This window comes from Enhydra lutris, unplaced genomic scaffold (genome assembly GCF_002288905.1).
Source record: "Enhydra lutris kenyoni isolate GAN:26980312 unplaced genomic scaffold, ASM228890v2 scaffoldscaffold5, whole genome shotgun sequence".
Taxonomy (NCBI): Eukaryota; Metazoa; Chordata; class Mammalia; order Carnivora; family Mustelidae; genus Enhydra; species Enhydra lutris.
The window spans coordinates 12,720,303-12,739,398 of NW_019154089.1; the positions used below are offsets into that span (position 1 = coordinate 12,720,303).

The 19,096-nt window shown below is 46.5% G+C and overlaps 1 protein-coding gene across 1 annotated transcript in view; it reads left to right on the top strand.

The window, feature by feature from the left end:
* The window catches only part of LOC111141193 (membrane associated ring-CH-type finger 3), a 134,988-nt gene that overhangs the window by 90,613 nt on the left and 25,279 nt on the right, over positions 1 to 19,096 (top strand). Inside the window, exons 2-3 of the mRNA XM_022493585.1 lie at positions 10,472 to 10,715; positions 13,574 to 13,778. Of these exons, the coding sequence (XP_022349293.1) occupies positions 10,528 to 10,715; positions 13,574 to 13,778 (393 nt within the window). The 5' untranslated portion in view covers positions 10,472 to 10,527. The remainder of the gene's footprint in view (positions 1 to 10,471; positions 10,716 to 13,573; positions 13,779 to 19,096) is intronic.

The following is a 19,096-nucleotide window of genomic DNA, read 5'->3' on the forward strand; positions in this document are numbered from 1 at the left end:
CCCTCTATCCTCTCCCCTGCTTGTGCCCTCTCTCTCTCTCTCTCTCTCTCATGCTCTCTCTCTCTCTCCTCCTTAAATTAAAAAAAAAAATTCTAAAAAGGTCTTGTCTGGATTATTTAAATAAACCAAGCATAACAGATTTGGGGGGAGGATGATATGAATACAGTTTGGGTATTAGATGATACCAGAGGATCATTAAGTTTGTTAGTGGCTTGTGGTTATATAAGAAAATGTCCATATTTTTAGAAATTCATACTCAAGTATATAAGGGGTAAAATAACAATTTCTGGGATTTACTTAAAAATCTTAATAAGAGGGGTGCCTGGGTGGCTCAGTTGGTTAAGAGTCCGACTCTTAATTTTGGCTCAGGTCATGACCTTAGGGTCCTGGGATGGAGCCCATGTTGGGCTCCCAGCTCAGCAGGGAGCCTGCTTCTCTCTCTGTCTCTGCCCCTCCCCCTGGCTCACACTTGTCTCTCTTACTTGATTGCTCTCTCTCTCAAATAAATAAAAATCTTCTTAAAAAACATTAATAGGAAAGAAGGGAGAAATGGCAAAGGGAGAGAGAGGAAGACACAGGTGTGACGAAATATTGATTAATTGTCAGATGGGAACACTGGAATATATGTCAATTTACTATTCTATTTGTTTGGAACTTTTCATGGTAAAAATACTAAGAAAAAGAGTAACAGAGCTCTCTCAGAGGTGGTAGTAGAGATCCATTGGGGCTGTGACTGGATAATGTCATTATCTGATGATCAAAAAATGTCATGGTATTTTTCTTATTTTTTGAAGATATCTTTGCTAAAAGAAAAACTCATTTTGTTAGATTGGGGGGGGCGTCCCTAGAAACCAATTCCATTGCCTTCTATCAAGCAACTGGAGGAGATTTGGGTAACAAATAGTCTCTGGTGTGAAAGTGAATGCTGATCTTAGCTGGAATAACTTGCTTTCTTCCGCATCTGCAGTGGTGGTTCTCCAGGGACTTATCTGACTACATGTGTTTTTTCACATTTATTAGTGAAATTGGAGATTCAAGAATAAAACACAGTCCTCAGGAACATTTTGTTAATTTGTGACACACTAGAGGTTTTTAGCCCATAAAGCAAATGAATGAGCTCCAAGGGGGTATAACTGCTATTTTCACCCTGGAAGGCAGTAAAGACCCACTGTATTTATTAAGCACTTAGAGAATGAAAATGAATAGTACTATGAAAATAGGAAAGTATACTCACACTACTGCTATTAATAGTGTAACTTTTTTTTTTTTTTTTTTGGTCTGTTCTGAAGGAAAACCCATCAGATGAAAATTTAAAAGTGAAGGTAGACCTCTGCCTATGTGGCTGTTTTATCTTAGATAAGAATTTAATTCCATGTCAGTATTAAGTTGTTTTGTTTCTAGTCAGACAGGCTGGATCAGGTTACGGAAACTCACCCATTCTTTCTGGCAGGACTGAGAGACAAAGAAATGAACAGACTAGATATTTGATTCAGGACCTTCCTGCTGAGCGGCTGCAAGGCCTGTGGGGCAACCCTCCATGTAAGCCGATGAGCCAGGCTATTTCCAACAGGTGTTGAAGATACTGGGCTGCTCGGGAGGCTTGGGGACAGAGCAGGCTGGTCCTCACACTGAAGAAGTCCAGTTAAAGGTGATGCTCTGGCATGCTGGGTGGCTCAGTCCCTTAAGCATCTGCCTTTGGCTCAGGCCATGATCCCAAGGTCCTGGGATGGAGCCCCCATCAGACTCCCTGCTGCTCCCCCTGCTTGTGCTCTCTCCCGCTCAAATAAATAAAATCTTAAAAAAATAAAATAAAATAAAGGTGATGCTCCAACAGGTAGGGGCTGTGTGAGATGTGGGGACTGATGTCAAGATGCGTGCTGAGCTGGGCTAGGCAGCCAAAGGAGAAGAACAAGAAAGAGGCATGGGCTCGAATGAGAAAAACTCACTCCTCAGAGGTTCCTTTGAAGGAATTCATTGAATGCTTTGCACTGAGGTCCATAGGAAGTGAGGAAGAAAGAGGCCTCATTCCCCACCAGTATCATGTTGCATAAGAACCCAGAATATACACTGGGAAGAGATTCCATGATAAAGTGATCTCAGGTAACTCAGCCCTTGGCTATGTGTTGCTTCTTTCCTGAGCTTGTTTGGATCTTGACTTAAAAGACTGGACCATTTTATTTTGGAGAAACACTAGGAAAGAACCTATGGTTTATCTCTGCATGAATGAGGATGTGTGTGTGTGTGTGTAGCAGACAGACAGGGAACAGAGTCTAAGGGCCGAGAAGAGTAATTCCAGGGGCCGTTCTTGTGCTTTGTCACTATCTTTACACAAGACTGTCATGTCAGCAGTTCGCCTCCATGAGACATTTGCTAGGGCAGAGGGGACGGTAGCAAGGAAGACTATAGAGGGGATGGGCCAGGCAGGGAGATCCAGAGCAGGATCTGGAAGGAGCCTCTTGTCCCCAACCCAGCCCCCAGCTGTTGTAAGATGACCTTGCTACCTTACAGTCTTAAACCCTGCCCATTACCAAGTGCCCTCCTCATGCCAGCCACACACCTACCCTGGGTCCTCAGCCTCAGGGAGGAGGAGGTGGCTCAGTGGCAAGGAGCTGACTTCTGTTGCTAAGCACAGGGTGGCAGGTAAAAGCCAGGGCTCTGCCCCTGTCCCCACAATGCCCCCACTAAATGCTCCCAGAGTGCTCCTGACCCCAAAGCCAAACATGTACCAAAACAACACAAAGATACCCAGAGACCTGATGCCTCACTAGACCACATGTGAAAGCACCATGGGAGCTGGGGGCCTTCTAATAATATAAGGCATATGATAGGGAGTCCGTCTCTAATGCCAAAGACAGGGCTGAAAAGCAAATTTCCAAGGAGCTTTCATCCTTACTCTGCACTTGCCTAATTCTTTGTCAAGCTGAGCGACTTCAGTTATCCTGGTGCCAAAACCAAGGGCAAAATGCAGCCGAGTCTCTTGGGATGTCAAGGGCCTGAAAGCGCTGCAGGGAGACCTGGGCCCCCAGAGCCTCTGGACACCACCCTGGGAAAGGGCAAAACTGCAGCCTCCCCATGGTCTTAGTGACATGCAGATGGCAAAAGCCCTAAGGAACCCCGGCTTAAATCAGTCAACAGCTGGCTGTATTCTAGAATGCAGGAGGCTACGGTTAAGAGTTTAGCAAACCTGTGTGCCTAGTACTAGGCTATTTGCACAGAAAAGCGTGAATGAGGTAAAACTGGGAATGAAGCCCGCATCAGCCTCCTTAATGGTGGGCATTCACTTGGATGCTGGCAGAACATGGGTATGAGCGTAGCAACAGATCGGGAGCTTCTGGTTCTTACAGTGTATTTTGCCCTCATTATAGCTGAACTGTTCATCCCCTGTATTATCAGAGATCCTGGTCAGTATTCCGTAGCCAGCACGCTTTTCCTTATGCTAGACAGGGAGCTGTTTGGTACTGGGCACCCTGGATAGCTCTTGAAAAATATACTTTTATTTTTCATCTCCAAGTGATGTCCCGTGAATGTCTTACTCTGTTTTGCCTTCTCCCCTCTATTGTTTTTAAACTTTTCATTTCAACTTTTCTGATGTGTCCCGATTGCTCTCCAGTCCCCAGAACTCATCAGTGAGCTCTGCTCCCCAGCCCCCACCTCCACTCAGCAGGGCTGTGTGCGGGGGAGCCTGTTATTATTTATAAGTGTAATTCAGCTGTTGCTGTGTCTTTGAATGCACAGGGTAGTTGTGGGATTTTTAATTGCCATTTTCATCTATATAATTAAAATTAAATGAAAAAATGGATAGCCTCCAAAATCTGAATTAATTTTATGAGCACTTCTTGAGGGGAAAAAATATGCATAAACATGATAATTGTTACTTGATTTGCCTTCAGCACGACTAGAGGATTTTACCTGCCCAAAGAGAAAATTAGTAATTTTAAATGAAAGGGAAAAAAAAAATTAGTCTGATACTTCTGGTGCTTCTTGCGGCTGAGAATCAAAAATAATAATGCGGATGGGAAGATGATAAATAATTCTGGGTATCACATTCAAACACTACACTGTGAGATTGGAACTGTGTGGATCCAGCTTGCCTCATGCCAGTCTGGAATTTTTTCTTACCCGTTGGTTCGTCACTGGTGTTTACACATTCCTCAAGAAAATGTCTTTACCCGCAAATCCAAACCTCCTTCATGCTCAGAAACAAGCATTCCGCCTCCTTTCTCTGCTCTGCAAGTGTGACAATGCACACAGAAGCGGAGAATAATGAGAAAAAAAAAAGGCAGGGTTTTTTTGGTTTTTGTTTTAAATCCATTGGGCCCACCAAGGTTGCCATCTCTGGACTCATGAAGCGCCTGACGGGCGTGTTTATAAAGACCCGGATGGTCACTTTATTTGGAATGACCAACTCCCCGCTCCACATAATGAGGTCAGTGAAGCATCCAGAAAAGAAACGTATAATTTGGTAGCGTGGGTCTGTAAGCACAGCCCTGCCGAGACTATTTAAGTTTAATGAAGCAGCTACTTTGCCGCTACACACTCCGAGTGAATGGCCTCCTTGGCATGTTTTTGAAAACTTAAATGTTGCTGGTAATCATGTCCCAGCAATCTCCTTGGAGAGCCTTTGTGCCCTGTTCTCAGAAGAAATATGCTGCTTTTACACGTTAATGGTTTTGAAATTAGTCATTTGCTCCATTTTCATTGGGAAAGGAAGGTCAGTGTGTGATTTCCCGCCTGCCTTCATATTCTGTGCACATTCAGGAAACTCCAAGTCTGTTCATGGCATGCCATGCGCTGTCTGCTTATAACATGCCTCAAAAGCCAGGGAAATGTTCTATCAAAGAGTGTTCCTATTCTCAGAGACTGTTCTTAGAATTCTGAGGCTAAAAGTCTCCCTCAGAGGGGAAAGTTCCTGGACAGGCCATTATTACTTTTTTTTTTTTTCCCCTCGTTTCAATCACTGACCAACATGCACTGTCCGTTCATTGGTCTCATTGAGGAGGCCTTGCTCCCTGTGTATGCAGACCTCTAGGAAGGCTAAGGGATGTTTTCAAGATGCCTTCCTAAAGCAGAGTTGTTCATGTAAAACTAAGGTCAGGCTTCTGAATCCTGGGCCAGTTTTAATGATGTGCATCTCTGGGACCAGAAAGACAGCTAGCCATTCCCCCCAATTTAGGGCAGTGTCCCCTGAGTAAGCAAGGGCATGATGGCTGGTGGAAAGGGGCCATGTCCTCGTGGCTCTGCAGCTCCTAAGAGGGTCCATGGAACCCTCCTCGGGAAAAATAAAGCCAGACTTGAAATGGCCGGATTCTGCACCATCAGAAACTTCAAAGAAATAGCCACTAGTTTCTTTAAAAAAAAAAAAATCTTGGAGTGGATAAAAGAATGAATAAATTTGCTTCTTGATTTGCTTTGTTGACCAACTCTGGTTGTGGGGGTGACAGAGGACCCTTTTAGAAGTTATTGAGACCTGAGGAACCTACTTCTTAAAAATCCCTGGCATTATGTGGGTCAAGTTTGGAGGTCCATGCTTGCTGTAGACTGCCCCTCCAGGCTTGGGGCCTGCTCAGTCCACTGCCAGGCAGCCTGACTGACCAGGTCAGTGCCGCTAACACACATACTCTTACCCTTTGATGTTTATCTGTAATCCCCATGGTAATGTGTACACCCCAACAGAGATGCCAGCCTAACGGATTCCACCCCAAAACAGCCGTATTGTCCTAAATCTAAGAGATGAAAGTCGACTGGTCACTGAAAATACAGCTCTAATGGAAACAGGCCTGAAAAGGAACTTGGGCATAGCTTGCATTCTATTTTCCAGTGTATTTATCATGGGCTAGATAAGGGAAGGTCATAGTGGCTGCTGTAACATATAACCCAAGGATATACGGCAGAATAGCAGGTTCTCACCACCTACCTTCACTAAACATTTTCATGGACAAGGGAAAATCTGTGTTCAGGGATCTGAACAGACAGGGCTGGGGAGAACGAGGAGAAGTGCATGAACAAGGAAGAAGGTGCCTCCATGCCACCTGCCAATGGGATGGAGTGGCACAAGGTCAGAGTTCAAGTGTGATCCAGGAGGACAGCATGGCAGAAGCTCACCAGCCATGGGAGATGATGGTTTTCAAAGATAGAAATGAAATGTGGCTCAGCTTACAGTAAGAGCAGGAATGAAGGTAGCTGTGGCAGTAATTCGCTACACGTGGCTCAGTCCAGGTCACAAAGCATGTTCACGTTTATTATTTGAGGCCTCACCAACACCCCGACCAAGTGGCTCAGGAAGTATTAGTGCCTTCATTCCAAATATGCAAGAAATCTCAACTGTGGCTCAGAGGCTGAGTGATAGACCCCAGTGAGTGCCGAGCCAAGGTGCAGGCTTGGGGGCCCTGCCTCTGAGAACAGAACTTCCTCCCCTAGCTCTGCAATCCTCCAATCTGCCAGGAGGTTCCAGGGGCTGCTGGGGCCAGGGGGCAGTGGAGGTGAACAGAGCCCCCCGCCTCCCTCCTCCAGACGCGTCCTCCTGGTGCCAGCCGTGTTCCCATGGAAATCACTTACCAGAGGCAGACTGTTCAGAAACATGGCAACGATTAGCTGCTGCCTGGTTGGTTCCTTGCTTTGGTGAAACCTGAACTCCGTTCTTTAAAGGGGTCAGAGTTTAACAGACAGGCCTTTTGTATCTTAACAATGGTCTCATCAGGCTTTCTTTCATGGGGCCATTCCCTCCTCTTTCGCTATCGTCCCCTCATCCACCTAGCGCCGCCGTTTTCACTGTGTGCAGCTGGACTTGGCCAGTGCCAAATCATGTTTTATTTGCAGCCTGAGAAAGCAATTAGACAAGCAGTCAAGCCTGGCCAACAAAGGACCTGTCCTACCAGTGCAATCTGATGTTCAAGTTTACAGAGACACGCCACCCCCCACCGGCATGGTGTTTTTGCCCTGAGAAATCCCCGAGAGCCGAATTCTTGAGTGAACTAGGAAGATACTCTCCCACAGGAGCAGCAGTGTTGATAAGAAAGCAGTGGAATGGGGCTTGAAATTTTGCAGGGAGATCAGTGGAAGCCCAGTTAGGCTGCAAACAGACAGCTCAGCTCTTTCTAGCATCCACAGCCACCGCCTGCTGTTTTCCCAGGTGGCTCTGAAGGAGACAGGGAAATGCAGCGGGCCATTTGTCACTGCCCCAGGTGCAACATATGCAAGCCAACTGGCGCATGCGTCTGCAGAGGCCCTCTCCTGCCCCAGGCCTGGTCCAGGCCTCCGGATTTCCTTTTGACTGGGACTGGGGAGAACGATGCTCCCATCTCTCCTCCTCCACCTGAGGAGATGATGAGATCCGCTCTTGTGGGGTCGGAACCAACTCAGCCCTTCCCACCAAGACCTCAGATGTCTATGCTCCGTATTGGCCTTTACACGCCATTTGCAATTCAAGATGTGGTCTTTTAGAAGTAATGGGAACTCAGCACGGGCACGCCAATCTTGGAATCTCAAGGTACTTCTGGTGCTTGGTGGCCAGCAAATACGCCAGTATGTTCTTCAGTGAGTGCCAGACCAGAGTGACCCATCAGGCAGGTCCCCAGTGGGGTCCAGAGCTCTGAAGGAATAGCCCAAGAGGAAGCAAGCTTGAGGAGCTTTCTGTCCCTTTAGGCTCAACTCTGTGCCCGGCACCCACTATGAAGGGAAGAAATGGATCAGATGGCCTTTGATATCTCTTTTGCCTTTGAGAAGAGAAATGAAGTCCATCACCCAGAAGTGAAATTACAGATATAAAATAAGTTTAAAGGGGACTCTAGTTCTAGAATTTTTAAGGGAATTTTTATGGCAGATTTAGGTCATATATTTAGAATGGCTTCCTTTGATGAGAACTTAATCTGGGTTATAAGTGAATGAACTTGGGGACATTGTGTGCCTGAGCGATGTCCTTTCACTGGGGCAGTCTAACTCCTCCTGACAGCCCTGGTCCCCTTTCCTCCCTCTGTGCATCCCTCCTCTGTCTTCCTCCTGGTCCATTGAGCACAGGGAGGGAGGGTTTGGTCCTGTGAGTTGAAGTTACGCAAAACCCGAAAATAGCTCTCAGTGCATGCAGACATAATGATTCCATGCAGCAAGAAGGTCACTGTGTCTGCTTTTCCTGCCAACACACTCCTAGCTCTTCATCTATGGCTGCCTTGTGAGGCCAGAGAGCTGTGCCAGGAAGTTACCCTGGGTGACTGGGAGGCATTATGAGAATTTATAATAATGTCAGTGGGGTTTTAGAAGAGCAGGCCAGGGGAAGGGGTTTAGGTGCAGTTTTAGAAGTTGGGGTTTGAACATCTTTCCGTTCTGTGGCCTGAGAGCTACCATAACTCAGTTACTTTAAAAAAAAAAAAAAAAAATCTGGCCTCTGCTACAAATCAACTCCACCCTGTGAACCCTGCCAAAAATTAGAAAGATATCCCCTCCGAAAGTTTACCGTGGTTACCCGAGTGGTGGGGTTATGAGTGAGTTGTGTTGTTTTCCTTGTATTTTTCTGTACTTTCTCTAACATACAGTTTCTGGCTTTGGCCATGTAAAAAGAAAGAAAGGCAACAAATCCTATTTAAAAAACAAAACCCTATAGGGGTGCCTGGGTAGCTCAGTGGGTTAAAGCCTCTGCCTTCAGCTCAGGTCATGGTCCCAGGGTCCTGGGATGGAGCCCCTCATCAGGCTCTCTGCTCAGCGGGGAGCCTGCCTCCCCCCCTCTCTCTCTGCCTGCCTCTCTGCCTACTTGTGATCTCTGTCTGTCAAATAAATAAATAAAATCTTTTAAATAAATAAATAGCAAAACTAAACAAGCTAATCATGCAATTGTACCCTTGTATGTTACTGCCTGGCAGTTGAGAAGCCTGTGTCCCCACATCATGCCTCAGGTCAGGGCTGGTGTCCAGAATCCCCTCCCCACCACCAGCTTCCAAAGGTGTCCCGGCAGAGAGCAGACCACAACACAGAGAGGATTTGTGTCAGCCAAGGACAGGAATGGGAACATGCTCGAGTGAGGCCAGCCAGACACCACAGCAGCAAGGAGGGGATTCCCTTCTCGTCCAACTGTCTCTGATGTTCAGGCCTCCCTGACATCTGCGTGTTGGGAGGGAGGGCATCAGTTCATCTGCAAACACTGCGTTCTCCTAAGAACATCCATTTGATGCACATTGTTCTGGAAGTTGGGAAGATCCTGTTTTCCAGACCCAGAGGGATCAAGTACTATTTAATAACTGGGTATAACAGCCAGCAGAAAACAAGCTTTTGAAGAATTCCTGAAGTCCTCCTGGGGCTGTGGGATGGATTTCCCTCAGTTTGGGGCCTTTGCCATACAGTCTGCTTACTGATGTCAACTCAGTCCAGCAAACAGTCCTGCGTCTGTCTACGGAGTCTGGGCCCTGTTGTGCTCCAGCGCTTGAGGGGAGCAGGCTGGGCAGAAACAGCCATACTTCTAAAAGTGAGATGCAACTCTTACAAGTTTCTATAACAATCTCTATTTTTCATGCATCACATGCAGACTTCTTACTGGATACAGTGCTGTTGCTCATACCAGCGGGTACGACTGCTTTGAATCTGAGGTCCAGTTCAAGCCCATACCACCCCAACTGGGGACAGAATTCCTTGCAGGCTATTTGACAGGCTATGTGTCAGGGAATGGATTGTTTTTAACAGGCAGTGGAGCTCTCATCCACCCTCATTTCTTGCATTCTTCTGTGTGATTCTCTATGATGAGGCAGTATTCTACTAACAAAGACTCAATTCTAATATTTGATGGCGATATCCATTAAGAAAAAATGTAACAAGCTCAAACAACTAATCACTTCCCATGAATAACTATTTAAGACAAGGCTAAAATAGGTTAAGTTTTTAAAGGAAGTTAATTGTCACGATATATTAAGTAGATAATTGTATTATGGGACACAGATACAGCAACAGTCAGAAAGGTGGACATTAATTGATTCTTTCTGGCCAATAACTGTCCTAGAAGCTGCTACTTGGCCAGTCTTTCCCCCCCCACCTTTCTCTCTGTTTTTAATCTTAGCATCTTAGAATGAAGCTGAATGGGGAATAAATTGCTTACCAGAAAAAAGAGTTGCAACCGGTTTTAATAATGATTCTAGTAACTTTGAGAGTGTCAACAAAGGCTTATTGCTTCTCTGGCAACAGAGCAGGGGAACTGCTTATCTCCTCTTCAGATCGGGCTCCACAACCATCACGCCCTCCCCTCTCCTAGAGCGGGGCTCCTAAATGTTTATGGACACCGACACGCTCGCTCTTCGCTCATAAGCACGTCCACGCTGTCTTGGGGGCTCTGTGCGCATGCGCGCGCGTGCCTGACATGGTAACAAGACGAGGCGCCGCGTCTAGGCTCCCCCTGTTATTTATATTAAATAATGACATGATGATGTGGGTGGCCTGTAATTCCCCCGTTTTCTGTTAACCACCCTGCCCAAGTAAACTATTTCCTGATCTCTCCTAGATGGAAATCCTCTATGAACGTGGAAGCCATTAGCAGAGTAATTGCTGTCTGTTACCATGACAACCAGCCGCTGCAGTCACCTGCCCGAAGTGTTGCCAGACTGCACCAGCTCGGCTGCGCCTGTGGTGAAGACCGTGGAGGACTGTGGCAGCCTAGTGAATGGGCAGCCACAGTATGTCATGCAAGTTTCGGCCAAGGACGGGCAGCTGCTGTCAACAGTGGTGCGGACTCTTGCCACCCAGAGGTAGTACCGCTATTAAAATAATTAAATCTGTAATTGATCCAACGACTCTCTGTCAGATGGAGACAGGCCAGAGGGAACATAATTAGCGCTCAGGTCTTTGTGTCAGGTGAGAGGAGGTGCTACCCAAGTTCTCTTTTACCGTTTCTATAGCGATGGGGCATAAAGCTCAAATTCCCCTTGTTGAGTTTTCCTCTTCAAGTCGCACGTACAGAGAGAGCCAGGCAGGCAAAGACCCCACAAAACACAGGGTGCTTTCACTGTGTTTGGTATGTGGACACTGCCGTGGTAATTATGCTCTTGTTGCCAGGCGCTAACAAAGGTGGCCCTTTGTGAGGCTTGGAGGAAGGAGGCACCTGATTTCAGGTGACAGAGCCAAAGTGATTAGACTTGTGGGCACAACCGCTGAAGAGACACTCCTGGTGCTTGTGCCAGTCAGCGCTGGCTGATGGAGCACCGCCCGGGACTTCTTCCTGGGTGAGCCTCTTCTCTGGCACATCCCCATTTGGGGGCCTCTTTTGTGGCCCCCTCCTTTGTGCCCCATAAGCCCCCCAACTTCTGAGCCTTCCCAACACACCCTGCCCTACAAGGTCCTTTTGTTCAAATTACCACAACTTGTCTCCCCTGAATGAGGAACCAAAGGGAGGCCAAAGGCTCCAAAGAGCGCAGAGATGGCTCATCCAGGCTGGCACTTTGTCCCTGGAGGTCTCTCCTCTTATGGTGTTGCTCTCCAATGGCAGACTGAGAGCCATGGGCTGCCCGGCCAATACATGCTCCTCGGCTTCTCCAGCTTTCTGTCAGGATAAGTAGGGACAGGTCTGATCAATAAACGTATGGTGGGTATCAACACCGGACCTGACCTCCAATACCAGCACCACTTCTGACCCAGAAGCTTTAGGCCAGTCACTCACACACTGACTGCTTACCTCAGTCTGAGCAAGTCAACCACACCCTACAGCAGAGACCCCGGCCCACAGGCACCTCTGGCGGGACTGCTGGCAGCACCAGAGCATTTCCTGTCCCAGCCTGGACATGGTGGCCGCCAGACATAGACTCAACCCTTGTGTATCTTGGAAACGCTGCCCATGCATCTTCAGCTGATTGGCACAGCTTTTGCTAAGGGATAAAGTAGAAAGAAGTCAATATATATTTTCCCACCTCTCGAAAAGCTTCTAACAATTGGTTAGGACTCAGAATATGACAAGGCGATGAGCATCATTGCTCATCTCTGAACTGAGGTCACTATATGTGCACCCATCACCCTGGCAGCCTTGAGACACCTTGTTTAGTCAGGAAGAACAGGCTACAGAGCTAAGACGACTTAGACCTGTGAGGCAGAGTGTGTTTGTGCACATGTGTATCAGGGGTTTTCACATGTTCTCATCACAAGGTCATATAAACCAGATTATTTCCAACTTTCACATGCATTTGACTCAGTGGGAATGAAGGAGCCAAGAAGAGCTAGAGAAAGGTCAACTCCTTCAACTTTCTTCTCCCAGCCCTGAGTGGGACCCACTTCCGGGCAAGTAGGAAGGAAGTCTTTTCCTCTTTTAATCCCCTTTCAGCCTTCACTCATTCCCAGGATCATCCCAGAAAGGCCCATGGGAAATAGCAGTGCTTCCATGGCTGTTTCCATTTGGCTCATAGATGGTGTCAAAGAGAGCGATGGGTCCAGGTCAGGTGGGGGCAGGTAGAGAGGCTGGTCCTCAGGCAGGCACATACAGGGATAACATAGTTTAAAACCAAATGCCCAGTACAGTATGAGAAGCGATACAAGATGATGTCTATCAGAAAGGAACAGTCCTCTCCCAAGACACAGTATGCACAGGAGCTGAGGCCATCTTAGTTTGAGCCCTTCATTGGCCACTAACTTCCCTGAGGAGCACTACATCATTTGATTTTTCCCTGACCTGAGTTTTCCTGTAAGTGAAAATAGTCACCATTAACAACACGTTTGCTGCATGCTGGTCCTTATTCTAAGCTTCGGATTTGGGCCATCTTTTCTCATCGTCACATCACCTACGGGGAAGGCAGGCACCATTCTTTGCACCTGTGTTAGAGAGGAAGAAACTAAAGTACAGAGAGATGACTTACTTGCACCGAGTCAGCCAACTGGTAGGCAGCAGAGCTGGGGTCCAGAGCCTGCCTCATGAACCACCATGCCGTGTGCCTTCCCAGAAAGCACGGGCTGGTTTGTCTTTTTCCAGATTAATGGCAGAGCTCTCAACCGAGGCCGTCTCCATAGGACATACTCATAACTTGGATTCAGCTTAGTGCCCGTAGCGTCCCAGAGAGCATCCTTGGAAAGCTCCAGGACCACCTGCCCTCAGCTCGGTGCTCTGGGTCAGATGGCACTTCCGTGTTAGGGCTTGAGAGTTCGCTGCCAGTTAACCGGCCTCCCCTCACTCTCCCACCCTAATGAGAGAAGAAATGAAAAGAACCTCTGAGTACCTGAAAATGTCCTGGTTTGGTTTGAAAGACACAATTTGCCTAGATACTGCAGCTGATGTCATTTCAAAACAATTTCTGTTTTTAATGTGAGGGACAGTTCTTGTTTTCTGATTGGGAGTTTGCCTGAACAACATCCGTGTCCAAGACAAAAGTAACAGGCTACTCACATTCACCCACTCTTAGCCCTGGGCCACCCCCTCCTTCTTTATATCTGCAATAGGAGATGCCCAAGGACCCCGGCCCTGGCCCCCACTGCCAGGTACACAGAGTGTACCTCTAGGGTCTGAATGCAGGGGTCTGTTTGAGCGGCTGCTGCCGGGGAAGGTCTGAGGGACCCAGAGCCAGAGGACCGTCCTCGTGGTGATGGCGTCCAGCCTGGTGACCAGCAGATGCCCCTCCTTCTCTTGCAGCCCCTTCAATGACCGGCCGATGTGCAGGATCTGCCATGAGGGCAGCAGCCAAGAGGACTTGCTCTCCCCCTGTGAATGCACGGGGACCTTGGGGACAATCCATCGGAGCTGCCTGGAGCACTGGCTGTCATCCTCAAACACCAGCTACTGTGAACTCTGCCACTTCCGGTTTGCAGTTGAGCGCAAACCCAGGCCGTTAGTGGAGGTCAGTAATTGGGGCACGTCCTGAAAACTTCACTCTAATGAGCAAATGATGTCTGCTCTTATGCCCGGATCGCAAACCGGGCGCAGCTCAGTGAAGCACAGCAGTAGCAGCGTGTGAAAGTGTGTGTGTGTGTGTGTGTGTGTGTGTGTGTATGCATGTGTGTGAGAGAGACACAGAAGCCGCTCACACGCTCACTCCGGAGCCAGCAGTAGAAAGGTGATCTCTGCGAGGAGACAGGAGAGGGCAAGTCAGTGTGAGGAGAGTGGGGAAGTTGACAGAGCTGCTCTCCCTTTTCCCATCCCTGTGAAGTGGAACAAACAGATCCATCACTCTCTTTATATACCATCTGCCCAGTTTGAAGCAACAGGTAAGTGGGCATTTGGGTTGCATAGCCCAAGAGGTCTCTGTGGAAAAAAAGAGGTGCAGAGGATAATGGATGCCAACTCAGCCTTCTGGGCTTTGAATAAGTTCCATGACCTTAGGTAAGTAATTTTACTTCTCGAAATTACTGTGAAGCTTAAAACGAGGTAAGATTTCTAGAGCACTTAGAATACCAAGTACATATCCAAGTGTTTGAATTTTTTAAAAAAAATCCTGTAGGAAATTATACACAAGCTTCTTTCAGCTAATAGCCTAGCATTGGAATCTCTTTTCTTTAAAAGGCAGGCATTTCAACCCAGCCATTAAAATGGTAGGACACTCTTTCATATTTTAGGAGCTGCACATTTCTCCTTTAGACCAAGGATCTAGTCCTATATTTGCTAGAAGGAGCAGAAAATATCATTAGGCTATTTTGTCCTCTCTCCTACCCTCAATTTCTACCAGTCAATTAAAAATTTGATATTAGCAACAATAAATATTCTAACGTATTATGAGCCAGAGCTAATTGAAAGAGACCAAGACCAAGATTATGGGCCTCTAATCCAGACCCACTGATAACCTCCCCCTTCTTTCAGCAGCTGACCTGGCAGAACTTTGGCATTAAACTAAAGCTAGAAATCAAGATGCCCTTCTTGGAGACTATTTAAAACAGGACGTTAGCGTCTCGGCCTTATAGCTCTGAAGAGCTCTCATATACCTGGTCTCCTGTTTGACCTTGAAAATTTAATCAGGACCTATAAACTAGGGCCTGTTTTAGCTATGACTTACTTGCCAAATGGCATGAAATTTATTTGACTTGCCTCAGTACACCTCTGCTTTAAGACTCTGGATCGAGTGACCTCTTAATTTAGCGGTCTTGCTGCTTGACATCCACTATCAGAAATTCCTATTTGCAGAGTGCCCATCAGGGATCTGGCCCCATGCCACATCTCTAGGATTTACATTTCAGAACTTCTCTGCAGAGACAGGAGTGGGGGGTAGGTATAATTAAACGATAAACAAGGGGTGGGGGGAAGATGTCTCAAGCCCAAAAGCAAAAGTTAAAAAGAAGCCTATTTCACCTTTCCAGAAGTTTCTGGAACCTCCCCAAGCTGATATTGCACCTTCTCCAGGGAAGCTATCTTCCCAGAATAAAAACAAAATGAAATTAAAAACAAACAAACAAACAAAAAAACAACCATAACTCTGCTTTAAAAGGGCTACAGTCCAGTGGTCTTTACTGGTATCTCCCCAGTAAAGAAGACTCTTATTTTCGTTTGGTAAAAATCCCAGTGTGTGTGTGTGCATGTGTGTGCTCACATGCACACATATCGGTTTTGCCCAGCTGACTCGCCTGTGTGGAATCACCCAGTGAACCCCTTCCATCTTGGAGAGGAAAACATGCACCCAGACACAGAGGCTCTTCAAAGCTGCTTATGCGAGGCCACAGACTCTGGGATCTTAGGCTGCTGTCATTACACAAGGAATCAGGGCAAATGACCTTGAGAATGTGTGAGGTGCTTTGTAAGATTTAGGGCCTTGCCTACAAAAACTTTACCCAAACGGTCACCGGTGGTGAAATTTTCATTGCACAAATGGAATGTGACATTTTTCAGAGTTAATGATGATTGAGCAAGTTGAAAGTGAAAGGCAAACCTTCCCAAGCCGGGGGAGGCTGGCCGTTTGATCATCCCATGGCGAAATGAACTTGCTGTTTGACCATAAGCAATAAAAAGAAGTTGTCTTTGGTTTCTCAGCTGGAGGACAAATGAGAACCAGGTGCAGGCAGATTTTTCAACAAATGACATTACTAATTGACTTTTCCACTCTTACCAAAGGGCAGGTTTATTCATACGGAGCTGTGCTTCATATTTTTATCTCAAGATATCCATTCATCTTTTTTGGAAAATCAGCAAAACCCGTCTATTTGGGTTAAGCATTGGGCGTATTGTTACTTTACTTCTCATTTGCACTCTTTCAGTTGCTTTAATCATTTTTGTATCTACCGGTTGGATCTGCCTTCTCATTAAAGCAAGAAAATTCTATAACATTGAATTTCAAAATCAATGTGATAATAACAGCTTCTTGTTTACTAGAGGAAGCGGTTGAAAAAGTCATTTATAAATGTTATTTGTCAGCACCCAGGTGTTAACATTGGTCAGAATCACCATCACACCTCCAACTCCCACTGTTCAGGGAACTCCCCCAGTGCCTCATTCAGCATAGCCCTCATCTCCCTGAACACCACCACCGTTTGGACGACACTGCGCCATCCCTTGCTTTCCTACACTCTGTGCCGCCAGTAGCTGGATGTTCATTTTTCACAGATCAGAAACCCAGCATTTCTGTCTCCAAGTTTCTATTCATAAAGGCCAAATCAGTATTAGCACCTCCAACCTCACTTAACCAGTGCTCAACGTGAGACACAGCTCAGTTTCTCAGAGCTGCTGTAGGGAGGGGAGGGTGAGCTAGGGGCTTCCCATGATATCCTTAGTCCCTATAAATACTTTTATTTTATTTTTTTTTAAAGATTTTATTTATTTATTTGACAGACAGAGACCAGAAGTGGGCAGAGAGGCAGGCAGGGAGAGAGAGGGGGAAGCAGGCTCCTGCGAGCAGAGAGCCTGATGCGGGGCTCGATCCCAGGGCCCTGAGATCACGACCTGAGCTGAAGGCAGAGGCTTTAACCCACTGAGCCACCCAGGCGCCCCAGTCCCTATAAATACTTTTAAAAAAATACATTCCACACTTAAAAATGAGGACACCCTTCAATACAATCCTTTGATATGATCATCTTCTTGAGGTATAAATCTCAATAAGATGATTTTGCGTGTGCCTATCTACTAACCTACCTACCTCCATGGGCAGACTAAATCTTTTAGTGTCCTCTGATAAATTCATTGCCAGTTTTACATCCTAATTTTTTATTTTTTTTATTTTTATTTTTTTTGCTGCTAAGTAAGCCAGTATAATAACAAGAGCTAGTTTCAACCCAAGAGAGCTTCATTGTAATCATCTGGTTTACTCAAATGTGGGTGGATTTCCTCTAGTCCAGCGTCTGTAAATCTCTTAAGGTCTGTGTCAATCAGGCAAAGCTTGAAAGGGAAGCATTCACACTGTACATAGCAAAAAAGGAAGAGCAGATACAACACACATACATCTCACACCTCCTCGGGTAGCACTTCTCGCCTCTGAAGCCGGCGTCTTTTTCATTGATGATGGAAAATTTACCCAGTGGCAATTTGTCAGATAAATTATCCCCAAGAATAATGACCTGGTAGAATGCAGTAAATAGACAGCCACTAACCATAAAAGGATTCGCTGAATGACCAGCCTGGGTGGTTTTATGGGCTCCTTCCTGCTCATTTTCAGTTTTCCTCATCTCTCTCTGCAAATTGAACTCTGATACCATTCTTTTACAACAAAGGGAAAAATACAGAAAACCAATAAAAATACCATGATGCGTTCCCCAAAATGTGTGCATTGACTGCCGCCCACCGCTGATTGCGTGTGTGATGGAGCAGTTTGCCAAGGAAACCTATCTTATTATGTGCAAACAGCGTGCTTGCAACATGAGTTTCCACTGATGGGAGTATCTGGCCCTGGGCTCTCCTAAGACATGTATCAGTAACACCCACCCTTGCCCGGGAGACTTATGAAGTAATAGATCAGCTCAGCACCGTCCTGATTAAAATGAAATAGCCAGGAAATGGTGCAAATCTGGGGTGGGGGGGTGGAGAGCTTCCTAGGATCTGCTCTTCCTCTGATCACAGAGACATGGTGATTTTTCACAGAGGGAGTGATTAGGTTTCCGTATTCCTAGTTCCTTTACACAGACCCAGCTGATTGATAAGAATTGTAGGAGCAATTTAAAAGCTGTTCCCTGCGACTCAGAGGTTTAGCTAAACTGAAACTGAGAATGTTTTCACACAGATCAGTTACTCAGAATAATGAGATGTAAAGCTAGAGAGAGGAGGATTAAAGCATTTTTATCCTAAACTTTTTATTTATTTTATATATATATATATACATATATATATGTATATATATGTATGTATTTAAGTCACTAGAGGAAAATGTTTCTAAAGTGTGCCCTGGATTCAGTGTAATCTCCAGCTACACAGCAGGAAGCCGAGCTGAACTGCTGTGGAGAAACCACTTTGTACCTTGGCATTTGCTATTTAATAGATTTAAGACTTCCCTCAAACCCTCTTAATAAGTATGTATCAGGCTTAGGTGGCAACATCGTTTGGATCTTATTATAGTGGGTTTGGTTTGCTTTTGACTTTTAATATATCCATTTACGTAAAAACATGAGCTTTTGGTTTCAGAGCAGGCAAATTCCTCTCCGCAAACCCCTGTGGCATTGGGGTAATTAGGGAATGATACCACAGGGTACATAAAGGGATTCGAGGAGCTTCCCAGGCGTGCGTACCGCCTATTACACTCGTCGAAGTTAGGCCGGCAAGCTCCCCTCTTCACGCCAACCCGTGAGCGCGGCCTAGTAAGGAAGGGAGTGGGCCCATGATCCCAGCATGAGATGGGCAGTCCAGAAGCACCTACTCATTAAGTCAACACCTGACTGGAGAACCTCCCTTCCCCCAACTACAAACTGTCTATCATACTTTGGACCTGTGGTTATAAATCTAAGAAAGCGACCACGGCCTTACGGTTCAAGCCAGACACGGCTGGACGAGGTCTTCCGGGAAACACACCAGCAATGCAGCTTCGAGCCACACAGCCCACAAGGAGATTCTGACCAAGCCTGGCTCCCGCTCACTCGCTGGCCCTCAGGCAGGTTTGGAGGGAAGGGCAGGGGTGCACAGCCCTGTGGGCACGCCAAGCAGTGAGGAAAAAACATTCACTCCAGGACTCTGCAGGAAACTGCTGGCCCAAGTTAGAAAAGTATGGTTGTGAGTAAGGCACACGGGACCGAATCCAAAAGTTTCTGGCTCAGC